The sequence below is a fragment of the Antedon mediterranea genome, chromosome 2 (genome assembly GCF_964355755.1).
Source record: "Antedon mediterranea chromosome 2, ecAntMedi1.1, whole genome shotgun sequence".
In the NCBI taxonomy this organism is placed as follows: domain Eukaryota; kingdom Metazoa; phylum Echinodermata; class Crinoidea; order Comatulida; family Antedonidae; genus Antedon; species Antedon mediterranea.
In genome coordinates this window covers 40,465,298-40,491,084 of record NC_092671.1, presented here as the reverse complement: position 1 = coordinate 40,491,084, position 25,787 = coordinate 40,465,298, and the positions used below count along the sequence as shown (strand labels likewise).

Genomic DNA, 25,787 nt, shown 5'->3' with positions numbered 1-25,787 from the left:
AAAATACTATTTATAACGGTTTTAAATATAAAATTTCAATTAGATTTAATCTATAACAATAATATTGCGTAAAAGTAATTAAAAAAATAAATAAATCAAACAAAATACAAATATTAATCATTTTTGTATGGAAGATTCTATTATTCAATGCGGTTTATAATTGGTAGTGTACGTAAAATAATTTATTCTAATTTATAAGATTTAACTTTTCTTTATTATTTAATTTACATTGAATATTTATATAATGTAAATTTTATAGTTGTAAACCGTTTATAACGAACGAAATATGTAAATATTTTATTAAAAATCGGTATATTTCATTCTATAGTAATAAGATAGTCCAAACTTGAGCCACCAACGATTTTCTCCAACACATGATTATCCCTGGATATTGGTGGCGCTAAAGTGTTTTTTTATTAGATCGATAGAGAATTCGTTGAAAGCATAGGAAATCCCAAGCGTTTCCGTGTTGCCAGTTGAATGAGTAGTCGGTCTGACGTAAATTATAAATGGTTTCATCCACAATATAGAATTTTAAGGTAGGTGTTATCTATCTATTATTTTGTATTGTTTATTATAACATTTTATTGATTGGTATTAGTTATTTGCAGATATAATAAATTTAGTGAAACTATGGATTTACAGTGCGTACTTACTACTACTAGTACCAGTCGGTACTTAGTACTAACTAGCTCACCACACCACCATTTTAGCATTATATATGCCTAGAGCTAGGCTAGCTAGATAGGCTACATCATCAGACATTAGTCTGTCACCAGTCATTCAACATAAAGATAAAAGAGCTAGGCCTACTAGGCCTAGACTATCTATGACTTACATAAATTATGGTCTAGTGTATTATGCCTAAATAATAGTTCTGTTTATTATATAACATGTAAATAAAAAATTCTGTCATTTTATTGGATAATTATTGTGAGTTGCATGGCATGCAATAGTATACAAATAATGAATGTTTATGAGTGCAATGGTACAAATAATGGCACGAGGTGAATGATGAAAGGTTATATCAACGAGGCAAAGCCGAGTTGATATAACCTTTCATCATTCACCAAGTGCCATTATTTGTACCATTACACGAATACAAAACATTCATTATTTGTTTTATATAACATCTAGACGTTTTTTTTTCGTACACAAAAATGTTTCAAAAAGTACTATTTAACGATCGTTGAATAGTGCGTACTATTGCACGCCATGTGACCCACATTCGTCCAATCAAATGACAGGAATTTATATAGGTGTTATATAATACCTACTATTTAACAATCATGTAATAGTACTTTTTTTTAATACTTTTTTCATGTACGAAAACAAAAAAATCTCACGCTCTATTTTGACTTTGTGAATATAGAATTTCATCTTTCACCTCACTCATGAAATTATTTGTACCATCACGCTCATAAACATTAATTATTTATGTGACATTTTATAAACATTTTAAATAGTTATTTAAATTTTCTATTTTGCTTTGTCATATTAATTTTTATTAAAATTGTTTATCCAAATTTGCATTTTTTTTAAAATAATTATTTAAAAAACTTTATGTTATTGTTAATGTTTATTTTGTACTAAAATAGAGGGTAAATAATTTAATATTTCAGTACATGATGCTATACAGTAGTTTGACATGACTTTCCTTTATTTTATCAATTTATAGTTGTATAATAAATAATTACTTTCTTTATGATGTTTTCGTTATAAAAAATAAATGAAGTCAGTTCTTGAATTTTTCCCGACCTTGGCCCTTTATCCAGCATGTGATGAGAAATACTGTGATAATAAGCTGTTGTCTTTAGATACAGTACACTTCATTTAGTTCATTAATGATATTGTAATATCACGGTTGAAACTAACCTCTCCAGGTATACCTTGTTAACACGCGCTATATGCTATTTATCTGATAATTAATATGGCTATCCACCCAGTAGGCAGCATAAGGCCATTTAATGCTACACTAGCTCAAGTTCAAGTTCAAAAAACATTTATTTATTCAACAATGGCATTATACAGTATAATATAATTATAGGTGTGTACATAAATGAAAACATAGTAATAAGCCATCATTTGGGGTCTTCTCTAGAAGAAAACAAGTTTCTTGTCTCGAGAAAGACCCCAGAAACAATACACATACATTTAAACTAATACAATTTACTACATAAAATAATAAATAAAAACAAAAACGATGAAATAAAAATAGATACTTTCAGTGTACTACAATCATAATAATATTAAAATTAGTATAAAGAAATAAGATATTTTTTAAAATTTTTACGAAAAGTATAAAGAGATTTAAAATGCTTTAGTTTATCATCAAGATCATTCCAGATTCGCGGTCCTGAAACAGAAATAAAATATTCGGAAATTTTCAGTCTAAAAGGAGGTACATCAAAATGCTGAAGTGAAATTTATTGTCGATACATAAATTGTACTTGTGTAATGATACCTGAAAATTGCTGGTTTGTTTTGATTAATTTTTCCAAATGTCCAATGTATACAATTTAAGTTATATGCTGTAGGCTTTAGATGCTGTTTTTTTCTGAATGGAAATTGAATTTAGAATTTAAATCTAATTCAATTTAATTTAAATTTAATTTTTGTCCGTACAGTTTTAAATAAATAACATTTAATGATATAAACCGTTTTTATTATCGATTGTAATGATAACATGATGAATGGAATTGTCTTGTGATAAAGTCCAACATGTCATGTCAACAAACAACTTTTATAATTACTCATACACAGCACATAGAGATACAATAATAAATTATATTTTTTTATTATATTGATTACAATATTATCATTGATACAATACATTGCCAAAAACTATTATTACGTAATTGTAAGTCTAAACAATTATTTGTCTACATTATTCAGTAAACACATAGTTCTTACTGTTTAAATTTTGAATCAGAGTTTGCCGTTACTAGTATTTGAACTTTGACTTCTGTGCTTACTGTATAGTACAGATACAAAAGTAAAGATGATCTAGTTAATTAATGCTATTGGTATTGCTCTACACAAATTCACAATTAAAATTTTTTGTTTCTTTAAAACAGTTAATCAAGATTTATCTACCATTACAACTGAGTGTTTATGTATTTTTTTCCACAGTACTATCTTCTGTAAATCCTAGCTGACCTGTAAAAACATAAGTATAGTAAATCCTGTCCATTGTCACTGCTTTCTTTAGCAGAAGAAGCAACAAAAACAGACTGACAAGCAACGCAACAATACCTATTGTCTTCAACAGGGAGCATATCCCTACGATGCATAAACATTTCTGCAAGTATTAAAACTCTGGTATATATGATTGAGACAGCGTTTGTAGAACACACGAGAGCCATGCCTGGTGTGACAATCCCGCCTAAGAAAGATTTAGGTGAGTATTACCACTGCCAGTGTTGTTGGTTTTGTTATTTGTATCTTCTGAATCTTAATTAACACCATAGCACCATATTTATAACTTGTCTGACAAAATTTAGGTTCATCTACAGTACATCAACATTTATGCTAGATACATTTTGGAATGTGTTAATATCAATTAATACTATAATAACTGCAGTCATCAAATATTCACAGTTCTCTCTTTACTAATTTCATAATAATATTGTGTACTTTATTGATATTTGTTTTAACATTGTAGCATTTCTAACATTAAATGTAAGTTTAATAATCATGTAACATTGTTTGAATTCATTCTTGATATCATGCAAAATGAACATAAAACAATATCAATCAAATTAATTAATCCAAGAGAAACATATCAGTACCATCTGTCGTACATTTTCCACTGAATGAATATCAACAAATTAATATTCAAATCATGGAATAGTATCACAATTTACAACAGACATGGTTTTATACTGAACAAATATAGCATATTTAGCTATAGGATTAATATTTATTTTACCAAATTGCAGTTATTGATTTCTAGATAAATACTGAATGATTTCAGGGTTCAAGTTTCTATTCAGTGTTTTGTGATGACACGCCTACAACTTATTTAAATAAATCTAGTTTGATTAAAATTATTTTTATTTATTTGTTTATAAATGATTATTTTGGTATCAATTATTATATTAGCTCATTATCAATAATATATTCAAATTGCTATTTAAATTCTATTGTATGCAGCTGTGCATAGGAATGCTAAAACTTTTCTCTTTATAAAGCTCTGTCTACACTATCAAACTAGTTTGACAAAAAAAGTGTGCCCAAATATGATAGTGATATGCCCAAATATGGTAGTGATATGACATCATCATGTCCATATATGGACACATCACATGTGTTTTTCATATAAAGTTTGGTAGTGTAGACAGAACTTTAAATTTCTACTACTACTACTACTGTATCTTGTCCATCATTAATTTTGCACCTAAATTTGAAATGTTATATCCTTGCCTGCAAGCCTCTCAGGCTTCGAAGTCTATTCAGGCATTTTCATATCTTTAATTACATGCATTGGAATGTATATCATATTTTGTATCTTTACCTATAGGCCTTCAACGATTGTTGACCTCTCTTGACTACATTTGTGGCAGGCTTCAAGGTCGCCCTGATGACATGCAATTCTTGAACCAAGTGTTACATAGCCCTGACTTTCAAGCTCTTTTAAAGGTATAGTAATATTAATCAGTACTGTTCAAAAATTCACATTTTTTCTGTTTAGTGTTCAATGGACAGTTTTATAATAATATTGTACATAAACTAGTCTATTTTCTATATCCAATTTATTTGAGTTTGCTTGTTCTGTTTGTCTGGAGTTGGAGAGACACTCCCTTTGGCGATAGTTGTCTTTGACAGCTCTTGTCTCTTCTGAGTGCTCCCATTTTATGTTTCACTGAACGGAATAAATAAATAAAATGAAAAAATAGAAACATTTATTTGTTTATAAATGTACAGGCATAGATAAACTGGCCAGTGATACACTGAAAGTGATACACTGAAAGTGATACACTGGCCAGTGATACACTGAAAGTTAATTAATGGATATATAGGTTATTATAATGCATTTTATATACTAATCAGAATAATTTGTATTTTATTGTAAGGTTCACTATAAAGTAGAAGAACACGATAAAGATGGTCCGTTACCAGTGTACAATGCTTCTGCTATGTTGGCATATGAGGTAGGTTACAATATTACTATATTTCACCACATAGGTCAAAGTGAATTATGTAATACATAATTTGAGCATTTAACAATGTAGCAAGTTTGAGTTATGTACAGTATTTCATATTGTAAATCCAGGATTTGTAATTGACCTTGAAAAAACTACTAAAAGTAGCAAATAAAGTATTGAAATTAACCTTTGACCTGATATTTCCTCAATGTATTTTTGTAACTTTAATCATTTACAATATTTAACTTTTTACTCATTATATGAAAGCATTTAGCTTTGTAAGGCTTTGAATATCTTTAAAGCTCTGTCTACACTATCAACTTGACAATCCTCAACTAAATAAAGCTCTGTCTACACTATCAAATTTTATGTGACAATAAAATGTGATGTGCCCATATATGGACACGATGATGTCATATTACTATCATATTTAGGCACATCACACTTTTTTTGTAAAACTAGTTTGATAGTGTAGACAGAGCTTTAGGTATGCCATTAATTGTATAACTAGGTAACTGCCTCATTTCCTACATTTATTCTATAAATAGTTCACGTAGTAATAATAGAATATGATGATTTATTCAACAAGAATGTGTTTATTGCTGCTTTGTTTGCAACACTGTATTAAATAGCCAATTCCTGTTTCACTGTTGTTAAGTTGTAATAACCCAATGATATCAAATGGTAATATGCAGCTTACAGAGTTATTGCTGCTTTGTTTGCAACACTGTATTAAATAGCCAATTCCTGTTTCACTGTTGTTAAGTTGTAATAACCCAATGATATCAAATGGTAATATGCAGCTTACAGAGTTATTGCTGCTTTGTTTGCAACACTGTATTAAATAGCCAATTCCTGTTTCACTGTTGTTAAATTGTAATAACCATTGATATCAAATGGTAATATGCAGCTTACAGGGTTATTTTATTGCTGGATTATGTAACTTCTTTTAGCATCATTAATTGAATCTCGTTTATCATTTCTCCTTTAGTTATAGGACTATCATTGATTATATAAAAGAATATTAATGTAGTAAGTCTGCATATAGACTGACTAGTATATGCTGTTTAGGCTTTTGGCAGAATGAGGCAGAAACACAACATTTATATGTGGATATGTGGTTGGAAAAAGAAAGGAATGCTTTCCAAATACAGTATACTAGTAGAGGCTGTTTAGACTTTTGGAAGAATTAAGCCTTACATTCAACACTAAGTACATAGTACAACGGTTCAAACTTTTGCATTAACTTTAATATCAAGAACAACATTTTGATGCAATACAGTGTGTGAAAACTATAATATTCATTGACTATGAACAATTTGTCGTCTCAGAATTGTAAAATGTATTGATTTCTGTAAAGTTATTCTGTGTAATTCAATTTAATATAGTGTGACTTTATTTCATTAAGGAATTTCACCAAGGTTAAGTCAGTATACCTACTTTAGATCGATATTTATAACTTGACAATTTATTACTTATGTAATACTGTACTAGTTATAAATATTGAATTCCCATTTATCATTCAAAATTTCTAAAAACAAAAATAATCTTTTTCAGAACGTTTTTTATTTGAAAAATGTTACAGGTTAACTATTATTACTTTGTTGTTGTTTTGTTAGCTGTTATGTTTAAGGAAGTTAGTTTTAATTAGTGAAATTGAGCAATTAAAAACTGGACCCTTATCAGATCAAAAGGAAGGAACGTAATACGTAACAAATAATTGGTAAAACACATTTTCAATATAAAACCATGGACCTATAAATTAGAGGTCCATGATAAAACAGAAAAATCAAAATATAAAATCCATTCAAATACATTTAATACTATTGAATCTTTGGTTTTCTTTACTGAATTTGTATTGCTAGGAATTTAATTTTTTACTTATAATTTTAATAATGTTTTGTGTTAAATAATTCACACAGATGTAGACAGTGAAGTAATATTTAGAATACATTCTTAGTTGCATTACAAATTTGTCCAATTATCTGTGCTTAACCTGTCTTCAGATCCAGGATTTTGTTCATTAATATTAGTTTTGTATATTTGATTCCCCTTTTGAATTCTTAATCATCTCTCATGTAACTAATGAACAATTATGCTAACAGTAATTTGATTTTTAAGTGCCATTTGAGAAGTGAAACCTCTTTAAAGACTTGGTTGTCATTAAATCAGAGATGAATTTCAGTGTGAAAGTTTGAAATATTGTCATTCAGCTTCAGTGAAGATAACTTAATTAGACTTGAATGCCTTTAAATTAATTTGATCAATGAGGAACCTATAGGGTATAGTTTAATGCCATTGCATTACTGCCATCAATTTGTTCTGACTGTTTTTTTTTTTATTTGCCATAAGTTACTACTGTACAATAAAAAAAAACGTCCATGTGACTTTCACCATGATATACCCGACCACAATGATGGTTGGCATCTTGTAGATTAGAAATTACACTTGGTACATTATAATATTGCTTTAGAATTATATTGTATTCAAATTATCATCTACAATATAACTAAGAACATATTTTATACAAATATGCAAGATCAATAATAGTTGACTTATGGTTCATTTTAGTATTTTATACGGCAATATTGATGAAATGATGATTTTACTTCAATACAGCAGTATCATCTAAGGTCATAGGTCATTATAGTACTCACTGCAGTACATTGTAGTTTAAGTAGAATGTTGTCACTTAGGGCCTGTTTCTGCTGCATAAAGTTGGTGTGAATAAATTAACTCCATTTTCTTGGGAGCAGAAACAGGACAAATTTGTGGTAACCGGTTAAAAGGAAGCGCAAAATCATTGGTTAAAAACACCAAAAGAAATATACCACCGAGGTCTCATTTTATACCTAAATAAAATAACCTATTAAAAATACAGTTTTAAAAGACGGCTATATCGTGGCACTGCATGTGGTATTTTTTCAAGTTGACCATAGTGAATACAATAGCTTATGTTTGCATTGTCATTTTACAATATGCATATTGGCTGTCATTGTTTACAAAATAAATATAGGCTTGTTGATAATACTCAGCATGCAAGTTATTGTTCACAACAACATGTATGATTAATTTTCAAATACTGTACTAAAATAAAAACACAATTTAGTCTTTTGAACAACTGGTTTTGTGCCATAAATTGTACATTACAACTTACAGCTAAATAATAGTAAATCAAATCAAAATCAAATCAAAATAAATATTTATTTCCTTCAAACACAGAAAAGATAGAAACATTATCAATAACAACAATGAAACGTAATAAGGTTTAAAAAAAGCAAAAAATGTAACATACAAATCAAAAATTCCATCAGAAAGTCGAAAAATACAGTTCTAAATAGCATATATACAGTGAACATAACATTAGATAGTTTGTATGAATGATTTTAATTGTTGTTGTAGGTTGCCTAAAATATTACTGAGTACCCACTAGGTCAAGATGCTGAGGAGCTAGGCATGATTTTACAAAGCCCTCTAATACAGATTGTATTTAATGATTTTAATTGTTGTTGTAGGTTGCCCAAGATATTACTGAATACCCACTAGGTCAAGATGCAGAGGAGCTAGGCATGATTTTACAAAGCCCTCTGATGCAGATGGTATTACACGTACATGATAGAATAGCAGCAAAAGAATTCTACCCAAAGTTACAAGAAGTTGAAGCTGACATGAGCGATGGCGATGATTCAATGAAGATTGTTAGATTAGTCAAGAGTAATGAACCTCTTGTAAGTCATCATCTTTGGATATATAAAATAAATTCATAAAAATTCATTTTAAAAACATTGATTATAATAATAATAATAAGTTAATAATAATAAGTTCTTGTATATATCATTTCTCATGGCGCTGATGTTAGATGTTACACTTTTCTCCCTTAAGGGTCACGTCATGTCAGTGCAGCCACTTTAAGGCGCTCTCTCATCTGTCCACGACACAGTGGCTGTGTGTGAACTAGTACACCGGGGTAACCCCCTACTCGTCTCAAAAGATGTACTAGGTTATTTAAAGTGCACATGAGCAATGTGTGTACTAAAAGTTAGTTGTCACAGATTAAGCTACAGTATGCATACGAATTAATTTATGAAAAACATAGATTGGTTCAATAATTTAGCCCGGATGGTTATTAATAAAAGGTTATCATTTTTTCGTAATAATTTGTTGTAATACAATTTCTTTTGATTATTATGAGGACTCCGTGGAAATTAGTTTGCTTTGTTCAACATTTTTGTGTAATCGTCACTTTATTCTATTGTTATTCTATGAAGCATTTTAGGTGAAAACGATGAAAACTAAACTAAATAAAATAAACTAAATAATAGGTGTTTTAATTTGTAGTTATAGTTTCAGTTTTCATATTTACCAAATATTACTTTTTGTTTCATCAGAAATATATTACATTATCTGAATTTCTCTTGAAATTTGTCTAATAACTGTAGAGTACTGTTAAGCCCTGCGGCAATATACGTCAACATCCATATAAGTTGTGACATTCTTGGATAAAAATTGATTTCTTGTCTAAACTAACAGAGCTTTCTCTATAATGCCTTCTCCCATAGGCAAGTCTGTAGCCCATTCTATTGACGACTCTCTATTGATTATCAAGAGAGATATTTTAATTTAAGCTTAATTTATTATGACAGTAAAAGTTGATTTATACATTTTGAAAGGTTTTTTATTGAGATTTAGAAATGCATAATTGAGATCACTAGGGAAACTAAGAATTAACAAATGTATATACTTTCATTTATTTAGTCAGAAACATAACAATACATAACAAAACCCTGTGACAAGATTAAACAGAAACTGAATTGCTGTATCAATTTTCTCAGCTATCGCGATAAATTTTCTCCACAGTCACTATGGTATTTGTTACTACTTATCAAATATTTTATAATCAATTTTGAGTTTATTTTTACTGTAGGGTGCAACTATAAAATGTGATGAAACGACAGGAGCTGTAAGAATTGCCAGAATCATGCATAGTGGTGCAGCAGATAGGAGTGGTTAGTAAATCAACTAACAGTTTTTCTCAACCAAGTTTCAAAAGATAAAATTTTCTTATTTATTTCAGTTCATTCAATTTTATGAACAGACAAAAATTGAAAAAAAAAGAAAAGGTACAAGAAAACAATATTAACTGAATGAACTAAGAATAACCCAAGAAAGTTAAAGAAAAACCTAAAATGAATAATTAGAGAGAGTTCAGCTCAAAATGATTTTGTAATTGTGTACAGGTTTGATACATGTAAATGATGAGGTGGTGGAGGTGGATGGAATCAGAGTTAAAGGAAAGACACCAGACGAGGTTGTTAGTCTTCTAGTAAGTTGCAAATCTCATTTTTAATTCCTAATCAGACATGCTTGTAATCGGTTGTAGCAATTGAACAATGAAAGGAACAGTCTATTTCATACCTAGCTTATCTGGATAAACCGACAATGGTCTCTCAAGCTAGCACTCATAGACTACTACTGTGTAATTGAGTTATTTCATACATAATTGGGCTTCTAAGTTATATAATTTTTGTTTGAGGTGAAGCAATTATATGTCATTCATTCAGGCTTATCGCCTGACTTTATTTACTTTGGGCCTCTGGCCCTAGTAATTAACAAAATAATAATTACATTGAAAAATAAAGCAATTTATGGTCACAAGATAAATGAATTAATTAATTTCGTTCTCTAAGCAAAACATAGATCTTAACTTATAAGCATGATAAATATATTTAGATAGATTATCAATAATTATTATATATAATATATATATAATATAATTATATGTCATGTACATGAAAACATTGCAATGAATGATCGCAATCACCAATTAACATGTTTAAATTTTATAGTACAGTAGGCTTAAAAAGTAATTTTACAAATTTTACAATCAAGATTTAACTAAACTAGAACTAATTTCAAGAAGATTGCTTACCTAATTTCCTTGGGAATATTAAATTAAATAAAGTTTGCTGGTTCAATCTTCTTCTTTGTTTATTTTGGAGAATTGAATACCATAATGTGTGTAGTATACATTTTAAAAATAATAATGTATAATAAAAGTGATAAATAATTTTTTTCTTTTAGTCTTCCATAAATGGAACCATAACGTTTAAGTTGATACCAGCAACTGCTATAAGCAATGGAGGACTAGAAAGTCAAGTAAGTTAACTTAATTTGTCTTTAATACTCCGGTTTAGAAATGTTAAGATAATACACAACGTTTTCTATGAGGTAATATTTTATCATGCTATTCAAAACTGAGTGATGCTAATTTGTATTTGCTAGTGTCGTTTATTAAGGAGCAGTGAGTTTGAAATATACCTCTCAACCAGTAAATCGAAGTCATTTATGCATATCTTGTATATAATATACATACATATAGACATAAGGTTGTGTTGTTTTCTATGCCTATGATTGCATACATTTTGAGAAAGGTTTTTGTTTTGTTTAAATCTTAGCTGGTTGGCAAAGAAAAAAAGGTTTGTAGATTGGAATGTAGTTGAACTCTTGATTTACAATTCAACTAATTAGAATAGTAGTTTTTATTATTACAACATTCAAGTAAGTAAAATATATTGGTGCTAGCTTAATCACCAGATTTTCATTCATTTGCTGGTATTAAAAATTCACATAATTACTCTCAACTAGACTTCTATGGAAACCTTCATAATTAAGAATTAACAAATGTACATACTTTCATTTATTTAGTCAGAAACAATACATAACAAAACCCTGTGACAAGATTAAACAGAAACTGAATTGCTGTATCAATTTTCTCTGCTATCGCGATAAATTTTCTCCAGTCGCTTCAGTATTTGTTACTACTTATCAAATATTTTATAATCAATATTGAGTTTATTTTTACTGTAGGGTGCAACTATAAAATGTATATTACTCTCAACTAAACTTCTATGGAAACCTTCAGAATTATGAATGTATTGAGTGATTCTGTATATTTTAGACACACTAGTGTTTCAGTCACATTCTCCACCAGTCTCTTTCCAAAGGCTTGCATGTCTACACACCACTCATATCACTCCACATCTATTAGTTTGTGCATGATGATTTTAAGTAACACAGATTTGTTGGTTTAATTTTTGTTATTGGTATCATTTTACTTACTTTTTAATTTATATACCTGCTATTGAGTTTTTTATATAATATCTTTTAGTACAGTATTACTTAAAATTTATAAAACAAATGACATATTACAGCCATTTAATTTTGATTATTTTTGAAAACATAATATTAATATTGTTTATTGTCATCATTCCATTTATTATCATCATCAGATCATATATTATCATCATTATTGTCATAATCATTATTGCTATGAAAAGTTAACAATGAAACAGCAGCAATATCTGCATAGAGTAATTTAACTTAAAATGTTGATAAATACTTCACTAAACATTGAATTCTTTGATTATTATATATTTAAAACTGTAATAAAAAGTCTTGTTTTAAAACTGTAATAAAAAGTCTTGTTTTAAAACTGTAATAAAAAGTCTTGTTTTAAAACTGTAATAAAAAGTCTTGTTTTAAAACTGTAATAAAAAGTCTTGTTTTAACGATAACAAAAGAATCCAATATTGAAATCTCAATCAATTTTGTTTAGGTACGTGTGAAAGCATTCTTCAACTTTGACCCTGATGTAGATCGTGGCATACCATGCGTTGAAGCAGGGCTTCCTTTCAAGAAAGGTGACATCTTGCATATAGTAGCCCAGGATGACCCTCAGTGGTGGCAAGCTAGACTTGAGGGTGATACTCAAATGAGAACTGGGCTTATTCCTGGCAAAGTTTTACAAGAAAGGTAAGACATTTACCTGTTTGCAGGTTGTTAAGCTCTGTCTACACTATCAAAATGTATGTGACAACAAAATGTGATGTGCCCATATATGGACTTGATGATGTCATATCACGACCATATTTGGGCATATCACTACCATCTTTAGGCACATCACACTTTTTTTGTCAAACTAGTTTAATAGTGTAGACAGAGATTTAGTGTATGGTTAATACAAATAAGACACCTGTATATTAAATGTTTTGTATTGTGGTCATTATGATAAAGGTTTCCATTTCAATTTTATAGGAGAGAGGCATTAAATAGAACACTTTTACCAACACAATCACCAACACCATCTTTAAAGTCTGTACCAGGAGAACGGTCTTCAATGGCAAACTCAGTACCAAGCTCACCAGACTTGAGTTTTAGAAGAGCACAAAGTAAGTATCTAATAGGCCTTTTGGTACTAAATACACTTGCATACATATTTATTTTGTTCTTGCTATTATAATCTACATTACCATCAAACATTATTCAATTATTTATTATTACATTTGTTTTTAAATGTTGTAAATTATTTAGAACCTTTTTTCATTCATTAAGTTCCAGATCCACCATTGTTTTACAGTAAGTTTACCTTCTGCTCATTTGGTTATTTTGTGCATGGTATTGTAAAGTTATATTTTCTTTCGTTTATTTTTTAACATGCATTTTTTGCTTTATAAGTTTGTTATTCACCGCAACTTTTTCGTTGAAAATAAACTCTGGAAAACAAAGACAATGCTAATATGTTTAAAATGTTTTTTCTGCAACATCCTCTTTCAGCTGGGTTTCATATAATTATCTTTTGACTTCAATGTTGTCAGATTTCTTTCAACTTTGACCCCTTTCAAATAAGACAAGGTGCTACTGTGTATACCAAAATGCTGAACAGTTTCTGCATAATATATGTGCTGAATATGGTTTTGTTGAAGAATAAGAATGTTATGCAATATGTGTTCTCTGTCTACACTATCAAACTAGTTTGACAAAAAAGTGTGATGCACCCAAATATGGTAGTGGTATGCACAAATATGGTAGTGATATGACGTCATCATGTCCATATATGGGCACATTACATTTTCTGTTTGCATTTGTATGCATTAACTTTAGATCTCAACTCAATTTAACAATGATGTTTGATTTAAATCATTACTAAATTTAAGTACATTTTGATTTGAATTTATGAATAGCTATCCAACGAAAATATGGTAACATTGTTTTTTACTAATATTTATTAAATAATAAATAATTATTTTGATTTTATCCTAAAATAAACCAATGTTCTTTATTTTTTAAACAAGTCATATTTTAATGAGAAATTACTTTCAGAATAATAATGTCATTTAATTTGGTTCATTTTAGTTTCTTTATTTTGCTTTGTTTTCAGCAGTTTTATGGTTTTTTCCTAGTAATTAATACAATACTCTTTGAAGTAAAAGCTTATAAATATTTAAGTAAATGCTTATCTCTTTATCTGATTTGGGAATATTGTAAATAAATTAAAAGACAAATGGTATATTTTTTTAAGTATTGGTAAGGGTAAATATTATGATTTTTTTTCTTCTATTTTATCATAATTTTTTATGTTGTATTTTATACCTTTCCTACTAAAATAGAATAAAATGGAACTAAATGAGTTTTGCATTTTTCCAAAGTTTGGTTGTGAATTAAATTGCATTTTACTAACATTTTCAAAAATCATAACACAAATCTGTTTAAACTAGAAAAGTGCAAAGAATTCTAATCACTGATTGGTGTTGTCTTTTAAGGTTTGCGATTGTCAACACGTAGTACTACATCTTTAAGAAGTAATCTCAGTTCAAGAAGTAGTTTACGAATACCAAACAAGAAGAAGACCAAGAAAATAATGTATCAATCTATTCAAAACCACAGTGAGTCAAATCTTAAACAAATTAATATTTAAAACAACTAAAATAAAAAAATATACATAAAATAAAATTTTAAAAAACAAAAGCAAAAAAAAAACAAAACAAAGATCTTCAATTGACTAAGAAATATTTTAACCTTTGACATGTGTGCTCGACCGAATAACCCTAAACTTGGATAATATAGCAACAAAATCCACCAATTTCTAAAACTCATGAGCGCCCTCTACCCAATGTGAAAGACATGAGATCTACCTTTATTTCCTGGTCAATAAATTAAATAATTAATAAAACAAATTATATATCATATTATTTGTATAGATTATGATGTTGATGAAATTCTAACATATGAAGAGGTCACTCTGTTTCGTGCTCCACCCGAGAGACCGCGACCTTTAGTTATAGTTGGTAAGTGTCATTGTACACCTTATTATTGTATAACAGTGTAGATATTAAATTAAAAATTTGAAAAATATTTAACTAATCCTCCAATTGTAAGTGCTTTCTGGTTCTTTTACAAGTACTCTTCTTTTATTTAGGACCACCTGGTGTTGGTAAGAATGAACTTAAGAAAAGACTAATGGCCAGTAAACCATTTCATTTCAAGTCAACTATTCCACGTAAGTGTAGCTGCCTTGTTATTTTCAAATAGACAATTTATTTTTGATTTCGCTTAGTGTTGTATGTTTAAAGGAAAGTAAATCTATATCCATGAAATACCAGCATAATATTTAAGATATTTATATTAACTTGAACACATATGCTAGTTTAGGCTCTGTCTACACTATCAAACTAGTTTGACAAAAAAAGTTTGATGTGCCCAAATATGGTAGTGATATGACATCATCGTGTCTATATATGGGCACATTACATTTTTGTTGTCAAATAAAAGTTTGATAATGTAGACAGAGCTTTATACTGTGTCTAAATTTCTATAAAATACAGTATTGCACTAGAATGCACATGACTTATTATACTGAACAAATATATAATTGTTGTTTTTGACAGATACCTCCCGTACTAAGAAGCTTTTGGAGAACAATGGTAGAGAATACATTTTTATTTCCAAGCAAGAATTTGAAGGCAACATTCGTGGAAATAAGTTTGTAGAATGGGGTGAATACAAGGGCAACTTATATGGCACCAGCCTTGATTCAATACGTGGAGCTATACTAGCTGGAAAGGTGGCCATTCTCATTGTTTGCCCTCCAGTAAGTGAATTGTTTTAATATACTAGAGGAATTTCATAATCCTTATTCCAAAGGTTTCCACAAATAGGAACAAGCTACCAATAACTGTTCAAATCCAAGTTCCTCATTAGTCATGTTATTGGTTGCTAATATAACCAACCAGTAGAATTCAAACACTTTATAATATCAGTAAAGATCTTGTCTATTTATTATTATTTATTCAGGCAAAAGATACATTTTACAAAGTATAGAAATCAACAAATTAAACAAACACGATACAAGGAGAAAATATAAAATCATAGTCACTAACTGGCAGGAAAGAACACAAGCAGCCTAAGCCAATATCACCAATTAGGTGTGTACCCATCATTATTTATGAATATGTCTCTTATTTTTAGGCTTTAAAACTACTGAAGGCCTCAGATGTGAAACCATATGTAATCTTTATTAAACCACCACCATTCCAACGTTTAAAAGCAAGTCGCAAAGCATCTAAAGCAGTGTATACCATGGAAAAGAAACAAACCAAATCATTCACAGTATGTATTCTCCTCACACATTTCTACACATTTAGAGTAAATGTAACATTGCAAAGCTCTGTCTACACTATCAAACTAGTTTGACAAAAAAAGTGTGATGTGCCTAAATATGGTATTGATATACCCAAATATGGTAGTGATATGACATCATCATATCCATATATGGGCAAATCACTTTTTTTCACATAAAGTTTGATAGTGTAGACAGAGCTTAAGACATTTTATGAATTTTGTTTTATTATTGAAGGATGAGGAGTTTATGGATATGATAGAAAGTGGAACAAGAATGGAAGCAAATTATGGACATTATTTTGATTGTACAATTGTAAATGAAGACCTAACCACAGCCTACAATGAGCTTATAGCAACCGCAATGAGAATTGAAAGGGAACCACAGTGGGTGCCTAGCTCATGGATGAGGTAGGGAGACACAGTGGGTGGCTAGCTCATGGAAGAGGTAGGGAGCCACAGTAGGTGGCTAGCTCATGGATGAGGTAGGGAGCCACAGTAGGTGCCTAGCTCATAGATGAGGTAGGGCGCCACAGTGGGTGCCTAGCTTATGGATGAAATAGGGAGCTACAGTGAGTGCCTAGCTCATGGAGAAGGTAGGGAGCCACAGTGGGTGCCTAGCTCATGAATCAGGAAAGAATATTTAATAATTTTAATTAGATTTTTATCTTATTTCTAAGACTAAGAGTGATTTTCATTTCCAAGATCTAGTTCCTTTAGGAAATAACAAATTTGCAACAATAATTTTGTTGGTACATTTGTGGCACATTGTCATCAGGTATTATAATAGCATTAATCAGTGGTTGCTATAATATGTAGGAATTCACATCAATTGATACTTGATAAAATGACTGTAACATTCATGAATAGAGAATGTTATCAGACAATGTGCAAATAACAACTTGAGACCTTGATGGATTAAAAGCTTTTTTGAAAGCTGGTCTAGATGTGTTTAAATAAAACATAACAAGTTAACATGTATAAGTGTCTGATGCTTTAGAAATGATACTTTCACTAAAAAATTACTAAGATGTTTTATGCAAAATTAAATTACATTTAAGTAAATTATTAAGTGACAATATTACTGCACCCTAACACTGAACCTAATGACAATAGTGTTTGTTTCACAGTAGTTTCATAGTACAGTGTATTTTTTAGTTGCAATTTTATTATTTTACTATCCTAAATTTACTGTATATATTAACTCATATAGTTGAATAAGTATTTCTGATTTTATAATGAAGTATGCCATCCGTTTTAAACAGTTATTGTATAGTCATTTTTGTGTGACAATGGAGCACCTGTGTATGCAATGTAAAAATTGTATTTGTAAATGAAGAACCAAATTAAAAATAACATGATTTTACCTCTAACTTGCCTTATAACTTGTGAGTGTAAAATTGTCTTCAATTCTTACTGAATGTATATAAATATGTACAATATTCTGTAAAACTTTGGTGTAACTGTAATTTATACATTTAAACAAAATCATGCTGCCAAGATGATTTAATGATTTTAATGAAGTAATATGAGAACATTATTTTATTTTGTTAATATTAAGTTAATGTGCTTGTAATTTATATGAATTTATAAGAATGAATTTAACAAAAAAAAATTGAATTTAATTTATACAGAAATTGTGAATATATTAATGTTTAATTATTACTGTTTTTTTTATTCTGCGGTGACTGTTTACCTTGAGAGAATGATGACCTTTTAATAGTGTTTATATAAATTTTATTCAACAAATTGTGTTTTGGCTATTATATATACTACATGTACTTGTATATGTTCTGGAATATTTTGTTGGCATATAATATTTTATAAAACTCTACCTATAGTGTGTGAAAACCATTTGATAACATGGATAACGTTGTTTGAATATTGCTAAATAGATATTTCCCCGTGTCAATTTCTATATTGATTTTCAAGTAATTTTGCCATTTGGAAGGATTTATCAACGTTTTCGTGAGAACAGGTGTTAATGTCAGTAAACTATAATTTGCATTTCAAAGTTCAAGTAATGTCAAACACAACGATTCTCACTGTATGTTCATTTCATTTATTTCACTTTACTATTAAGATATATATAAAGTGGAGGAGTCTAAATCCAAGCATAACTTGTAGTGAATAGGCTCCTGTATGTAAGTGGTGTTTAAGGATTGAATTTCTGAAGATTCATCCAATAAAAATGGAACTATTGTCTCAGACGATGGAGATGCAGGTAGAAGACTTCATAGTTGAACATAAAAACACACAGATTTTGATTTTTTTGAACTATTGTTTATAGAATTTAAATTAAGGGAGGGGCGGGGTGTTTCTCTTTCTACTCAGCACCTGCCAAAGATTATACGTTAAACAAATTTCAGGCTTGATACTTGGTATAAATATTTCGAATGATTAGTAATGATATTGTGTACGAATAAAATGTTGATTTTAGAATTTGAACAGGATATGGTTTATGTTACGTAAGAGTATTTTTGTACAAATTAAACATATGTATCCATCATTTTACCAGTAGCCTTTAATCAAACATTAAATTTTACTCGCATATTCTCCATACAATAGCGATAATAATATTACTTATCTACATTATTGAATATCTATCAATTTACGAACGTGTGACGGCATGCTACCTATTTGTGATTGCATTTCAGTATGTCAGGTCACAGGAAGTAATACGTACATTCATTCACGCAGGATTATACAGTAATTATGTCCAATGACTATGAATAAAAGCGAATATATACGTACTTGCTTGCTGTTCTTAGTAAACTAACAATTATTTGGCAAGATTGTGGTATGAGTTCAACAAAGCAAAGCACTTTAGTAAATTCACTTATTCATTTAAAATTGACGGAAATTAGAGCAAAATTTACTTTCATAAAATAAACTTCAGTAGGCCTACAGGATATTCAGTTATCTTATTTACTTCTTTTAACCAAATACTGTGAATTTCACGTGTGTTGACCATATGTCATATTAACCTTTAGAATTACAAATGTATAATATTAAATTAGAAAGCACTAGCAATTATATATTTTATATAAATGTAGTATATGAGATACTTAACATAAATAGTGTACATCATTGCACTGTAATAGATTGCTGTACCGGTAGTGTGGTTAATGTCATGAGTTACAATATTCATATAGAAAGAAAAGATAGCAAGTACCCCAATATTTCAATTAGCTTTTGAAATACGTCGTTTGTGAAAATTAAATAATTGATAATTATAATGGCAGTATATAAAAAAAAAACTAGCACGAAGCACTATGAAGTTATTTTGATGATCTAAAGCTCTGTCTACACTATCAAACTAGTTTGACAAAAAAGTGTGATATGTTCAAATATGGTAGTGATATGATGTCATCATGTCCATATATGGGCACATCACATGTTTTTGTTACGTAAAGTTGATAGTGTAAACAGAGCTTTGGAGACTCCTTTTCAGTAAACATTACAAAGCTGCTGTTTTAAAATGCTGAGTTTCATCAACGCTATCGTCTGCTTCATTTTGTTTATCTTCTTTTACACCAAAACAACACAAGCATTTTCTAATACAAGTACGGCAACGCGATTCTTTTTTCTTAACAATATTAATTTCGTTGTTTTGATTTTTAAGTAGATGTAATTCTTTCTCTCTACTGATAATGTTATCGCAAATACTCATGATTTCATCATACGTGTCTTGTGTAATAATTCCGTTGTCATCTTTCCAATCAATTTGTAACTCAAGCCTAAATAATGAATAATAAAGTTTGTAATTCCTCTAATAATTGTACCTAGTAAAGTATACATTTAAATTATAGGCCTACTGAAATAGATTCAATATCAGGAGCGGTCGCGGGACTATTTTAAGGGGGTTTCCCAAAGTGTCTGTAGACACTGAGTATTTGAGCCGGAAATGGTACTCTCGCATGTAAGATTCATCTATATATAAATTTACGTAAGGGCAAAATTCTGTAAATCGCGCGTTATTTCTAGAATGTGTACTCGATGGTATGTAAAGTTGGTCATAATCTCGGTACTGATTTTAACCACCTGATGTAACCCTGTTTACTAATTAAATTTAGTTAGATAATTAGTTATTGACAATTAAAACGAATTTAGGTTCAACCATTTGCCCCAAATAGGGGTGTTTTCCGATCGTGGTATACACTGTCTAATGGATGTCCTCATGAAAAATACCTGTACACAATAATACGAAGATACTTCGCATTTTCCTATCTCCTCCTACGATAATTGTTTTTAATAGCTGAAAACCGGTTGAACAGCTCGAGTAGAGTATCATAATGTTGAAGACAGGCCGATTTTCTTTAAAAAATACTATTTTGATAGATTTAATATACGTTTATACAAATGTATTGATTTGCGATGAATGGAACATTCCAAATTATTTGGTTTAACCATGCTTGCATACCTCCATGATTTAACACAAGTAGGTCAATTTATGGGCCCTTTGAGAATAAACATAAATAGTATTGTAAACCTATACAATACTGTAAATAGGTATTAACCACTTTTGATAGCCATTTGAATCGCAAATTTCTTATTGTGTGCGTTGGTAGGCCTACTGTTTATTATAATATAAACAAATATACTAATAAACTTTATTACTGTGAGTGTGGGTAGCCCCTACTTTTAGATTATAAACACATAATAATATAATACTTTATTACTGACAGTTGCTTCTCAACGTTTGTATTGATTAATAATTACAAAAAATATAAACGTCGTGGTGGTGTATCGTTACATGTACTTTACTATTTCAATCGACTATGACAGTGACAATTTTAACAGTTATTAAATCGGAAATGTTTTACTCTATTTAGTGTTATGTTATTTATAGGCCTATTAAAAAAAAAACCCAACCCTCAATAATGTTAGATACAAAATACAAATTGGGTTTGTTTAAATGAGTCCAAATGAAACATTTGGACTCATTTTGTGAGAAGTTTCTCTTTTGGAAGTAATTCGCACGGTGCTAATTTTGGTTGACTACATAAATACATAAATAAATGTTTTATAGTCATGCGGTACGTAGGCCTACATTTTGAAATCGCCAGTTTTTTTACGCTGAAATTACTATGTATTCGAGAACCATATGTGGGCACGACCTAGATGGTACGCGAGCGAAGCGAGCGTGCCATCTAGTGATTATAAATTAATCATGAACTCTTTGGGCAACCGACTTAAAATAGTCCTGCGACCGCCCCTGGAGGGCGCGACCGCCCCTGAATATAATTATTGTTAATTATGACATTTCTAATAAGCTGTATGCCATTCATCAATTAATTCGACAATTGCCTATCATTACACACACAAACCATGGTGGTATATAATGTATAACTCCATGCACAAACGTACCTCCAGTGTGAAATAGCATCCATTCCCTCAAGAACTTCCTTTTCCATGTCATCAATTTCAATATTAGTATATTTGCTTCAATTATAAATTAAAATATATGATTTTAAAGTATTACGGTTGGTAATGTATCCCAAATAGTATAGGGCCCACGGTACGTAGTACGTATACGCGTGTGCGTTTATTTACCGAGTTGTTCAAGTACAATTACGTCAAAGTATAACATCTGACCAATGTACGAGTGCCTATATCTTTTATACTGTATTTTAATGATCAGCATACGTACCTTATAGATTTTTTCATCGTCGTGTATTTTTCCCAAGTTTCGTTCCATCTTTCTATTTCTTCCTTTATCTAAAGTACATAGTTTTGAAATTACTCTACTGCACTACTGTAGTAAAATAACAGAAAACGAATCAGTTTACTGATTATAGTAATTACCTTCGTTACTGTTTCGTCTAAATTTTGTTCTTGTGTCTTACGTGTATACTCTTCGTTGACTTCCATAATGCATTTTCCACACGCATCTATTCGTTTCTGCTCCTGTTCCTCTGATAAGTCTGAAAAAAATAACCATTAATTTGAATGCTTGTCTTGTCGGATTCGAAAAGCAACGTTTTAGTAACTGTTTTTATTGTTCGAAGCTGGACCTAATGATAACCATCTCAGAAAACAATTCTATATAGTTTCGATCATTTTCAGAAGCCATCACTCTATGGCCTTTTCTAGATTTGGAGCGTCGTTTTTTTTTATTCTGTAAAAGTCAGTTATTTTAAATCTATTATCATTTTATTATGTATTTCGATTCAAAGTAAAGTTATATCAACATACTGAATATATAATGAGGAATTTCGTTCACACATTCTTTGCAAAACACATTTCCACACAACAAACATCTGAATTTATCAACGGCGTTTTTTTGGTGAAGTTTTCTTTTAAAACCTTGAATCACTCGGTTTTTAAATGTCTTTGAACAATCGGCGCAATTCGTGACATTGGACTTCTTTTCCCATGATGAACGAACTGTCAATTCTGAAATGAATTGAAATGGAAAATGAATGGGGGTAGGCCTATATGATAGATATATGACACAATGATTGATACTGAATAATGACTGAATGAATGAAAAATGACGCGAAATGAATAATAAAAGTCCGATTGCACACGAGACTGGCTTAACTTTAAACTTTAAAATGCATCTAGATCTATTAGTTATTGTCATATTTAACTTAACTATGATAATAAAATTACAAAATTATAAATAAAAATTAAACAAAAGTCTGGGATGTAAATGTTCATGCATTGTCATGAATGTACACACATTCTATCTGCATAATGATCAGGGTGTTTTAATCGCAAGGCATTGTAATGTTGATCGTTGTGTCTGAACACACCTTGGCTTAATTAACGCCACGGATTACTGAACATACCTTACCATGCTTACACTACGATATAAATATATTGATTATATAGATAATGTGAAAGATCACCTTTTATCTTCTTGGGATCATTTTCACTTTCGTAAATAGTTCGTAGTTGATACGCAGCGTCCAGAACCAAATACTCATTCTTCGGCGCTTTATTCTGTAAAAAAAAAATAATTGCTCGTATCTATAGGCTATTACGCGTCCCATAATAGAAGTCATGGATTTTGAAAAGGGCGTAATAGGCTTCATGTACTTAGTTTCAGATTGGACATCCCTACTGAAAATAATCCAATGTCTGAATATATTTATTTATTTATTTATTTTACTTGTTATGTTAAACAAAAAAACTCATAAAAAAAAAATAAGGTAGCATTCGAAAATAGAAATGTGGTCAACACAATAAAAAAAAAAACAATTAACCTATTATCTTTAGTAATTTTAAATATTATTATTATTATTATTATTATTCATTGTGCATTTATTATCCAATCGAGCAACACGTCACAACACATTCGGTTTGTATCATCGACATCATCATCATCCAACTGAAGCGTTCAGTGCATAGTCAATTTTACCTTTTACCTTCGTATGATAATGAGGAAGAGACGACATAATAAATATAAAATGTTGTAAACACTATATAATGGATTATACGGCACAGCATGAATGTATTGTAGGAATATAGAAATACATGTTGTAAATAATACTGTAATTCAATTTAATGAGCTTAAAATGTATTCACATGACATGACGTGTCTACAAATGATTTATGGGGTCACCATATCTAATGTGTATGCCTACTACATACTGTACGTTTACAATATCTCACTATACGCTGTAACATTAGCATCATCATGAAATATGTATCTAAAACCTTTCACCTATATAAGTATTATATTCAAACACCATATTGTAAAATGTTCAGTTTAATAACGCCAAACTGTGATTACGAAAAGGGCGTGTGTATGTTTATTTATTCTTTCTAATCTGTTATTGTGGGGTGTGTCTTAAACTCGTGGATGAGGCCAGGCGGTATGAGGGCAAGACTGATAACAAATAACAATATGGTAATAACTCCCATCTCTAGAACATTGCTACTTACCGGTACCATATCAGCACTGTAGTATTCTAATTATCCCTGCTGTGATGATCCAATGTTTACACAGACTATAAAGGCTCATCTGCCTCGCTCTTCAGGCTCATAATACATGTATTCTATCGAATTTTACAGTTCGTTTCGTCTGCAGTGGTCAATCACGCACGTTTGAATACTATTATTTTTAGCTTCACTGGAAAATCCTGAGACATAAAGAATCACATATTTTGAAATATCTTACGACTATGTATCCGGGACCATCGAACATGATGAATCAAATCTTGGAAATTCATTAGAATTCCCCCTATACGAACCTATACTTCGTACGATTGTGCTTTCACCGCAAATTACCTCGGATAATGCTTTATTGAGAAATCAAGAAATTGGTGTTAGAAGTAGGCCTATATACTATATTCTTAAATCAATTTAAAATAACAATAGTTGATCAGCTAAATATTTATTAGCTTAAATTGGTATCCAACACTTGTAATGTAATGTAAGTGTCATGTGGTGTACGTCACCTCGAGTGGTACGTACGTCCTCCGCCACATTAGGCCTACGTTAGATCTCTGTTCACACACAGATCTACACAGTTGGTATTAGAGACGGGGGTAAAGCGTACTGGTTCCCACTGGAACGCACCGCAGCGACATATTGACGCAAAGTGCTGTATTGCGTAATCACAAGTGGGAACCGACGACGCAATAGTGTTGCAAACATCGCAGGTTTTATTTCACGCAGGGGGCGAGGGAAAACACTATTATTAGAAGGGCATTTTCTTACGTTGCGTAGATTGCATTACGTTGCGTCGCTAGTGGGAACCAAGCTTAACGTCTAATTCGCGTAAAAGGTGTTCAGCTACATGCATATAGTCTTTCACACCTGTTCCAGAACCGTGCCGGAACAGGATGTGAAAGACCTTTATGGTGAATTAGATTCACCATAAAGATTAACTTTCTTTCTGACAAAGGCAACCCATGGACAACACATATATAATTCAATATTGGCCGAATGTGATTAAAAAAAACAGTACATAATTTCCCGATGTTCTTTAAATTTAAGTAATATTTTTATTAATTAAGCCATAAGAACTCCAATTAAGGATTCGTTCATGGAAAGTTTCCCCATAGCACGGCGTGGCGTTGGCGTCATCTGACAAGAGGTGTCACAAGGGAGGGGCTCTTATACTATAACCATAAAGGAATGAATTAAATCTAAATCATTATTTAAATCTAAATCATTATTTAAATCTAAATCATTATTTAAATCTAAATCATTATTTAAATCTAAATAATT

At 30.2% G+C, this 25,787-nt stretch overlaps 2 protein-coding genes across 4 annotated transcripts; one reads left to right on the top strand and one right to left on the bottom strand.

Annotated features, from left to right (window-relative positions):
• The first annotated feature begins 462 nt into the window (after nt 1–462).
• Nucleotides 463–19,022, top strand: LOC140041130 (MAGUK p55 subfamily member 7-like). 3 transcript variants are annotated; one of them, XM_072087542.1, is made up of 18 exons: nt 463–539; nt 3,133–3,400; nt 4,523–4,641; nt 5,076–5,153; nt 8,663–8,875; nt 10,072–10,153; nt 10,385–10,470; nt 11,229–11,303; nt 11,603–11,623; nt 12,763–12,959; nt 13,242–13,375; nt 13,539–13,562; nt 14,747–14,869; nt 15,185–15,271; nt 15,403–15,483; nt 15,872–16,074; nt 16,452–16,592; nt 16,840–19,022. In XM_072087542.1, the coding sequence occupies exons 2-18, from the start codon at nt 3,328–3,330 to the stop codon at nt 17,014–17,016; spliced, it is 1,914 nt and encodes a 637-aa protein (XP_071943643.1). In that variant the 5' UTR covers nt 463–539; nt 3,133–3,327; the 3' UTR covers nt 17,017–19,022. The 3 variants fall into 3 exon arrangements, with proteins under 3 accessions (XP_071943643.1, XP_071943645.1, XP_071943646.1); XM_072087544.1 differs by lacking the exon at nt 11,603–11,623; XM_072087545.1 differs by lacking the exon at nt 13,539–13,562.
• Nucleotides 19,023–19,103: 81 nt separating this feature from the next.
• On the bottom strand, nt 19,104–24,743 carry LOC140041131 (uncharacterized). Its single transcript, XM_072087546.1, has 7 exons — nt 24,498–24,743; nt 23,459–23,552; nt 22,800–23,000; nt 22,410–22,528; nt 22,255–22,322; nt 21,972–22,046; nt 19,104–20,341 (listed from the first exon to the last, which is right to left on the bottom strand). The coding sequence occupies exons 1-7, from the start codon at nt 24,504–24,506 to the stop codon at nt 20,062–20,064; spliced, it is 846 nt and encodes a 281-aa protein (XP_071943647.1). The 5' UTR covers nt 24,507–24,743; the 3' UTR covers nt 19,104–20,061.
• Nucleotides 24,744–25,787: the final 1,044 nt, after the last annotated feature.

Excerpts from the sequence above, each read along its gene's own strand:
- LOC140041130 (XM_072087542.1), top strand. The coding sequence starts at position 3,328 with ATGATTGAGACAGCGTTTGTAGAACACACGAGAGCCATGCCTGGTGTG. Across the intron at positions 8,876-10,071 it reads TCAAGAGTAATGAACCTCTT|GGTGCAACTATAAAATGTGA; the intron begins GTAAGTCATCAT and ends TTTTTACTGTAG. Across the intron at positions 13,376-13,538 it reads GAGTTTTAGAAGAGCACAAA|TTCCAGATCCACCATTGTTT; the intron begins GTAAGTATCTAA and ends TCATTCATTAAG.
- LOC140041131 (XM_072087546.1), bottom strand. Across the intron at positions 23,001-23,458 it reads TGATCCCAAGAAGATAAAAG|AATTGACAGTTCGTTCATCA; the intron begins GTGATCTTTCAC and ends AATTCATTTCAG. Across the intron at positions 20,342-21,971 it reads GATGCTATTTCACACTGGAG|GCTTGAGTTACAAATTGATT; the intron begins GTACGTTTGTGC and ends TTCATTATTTAG.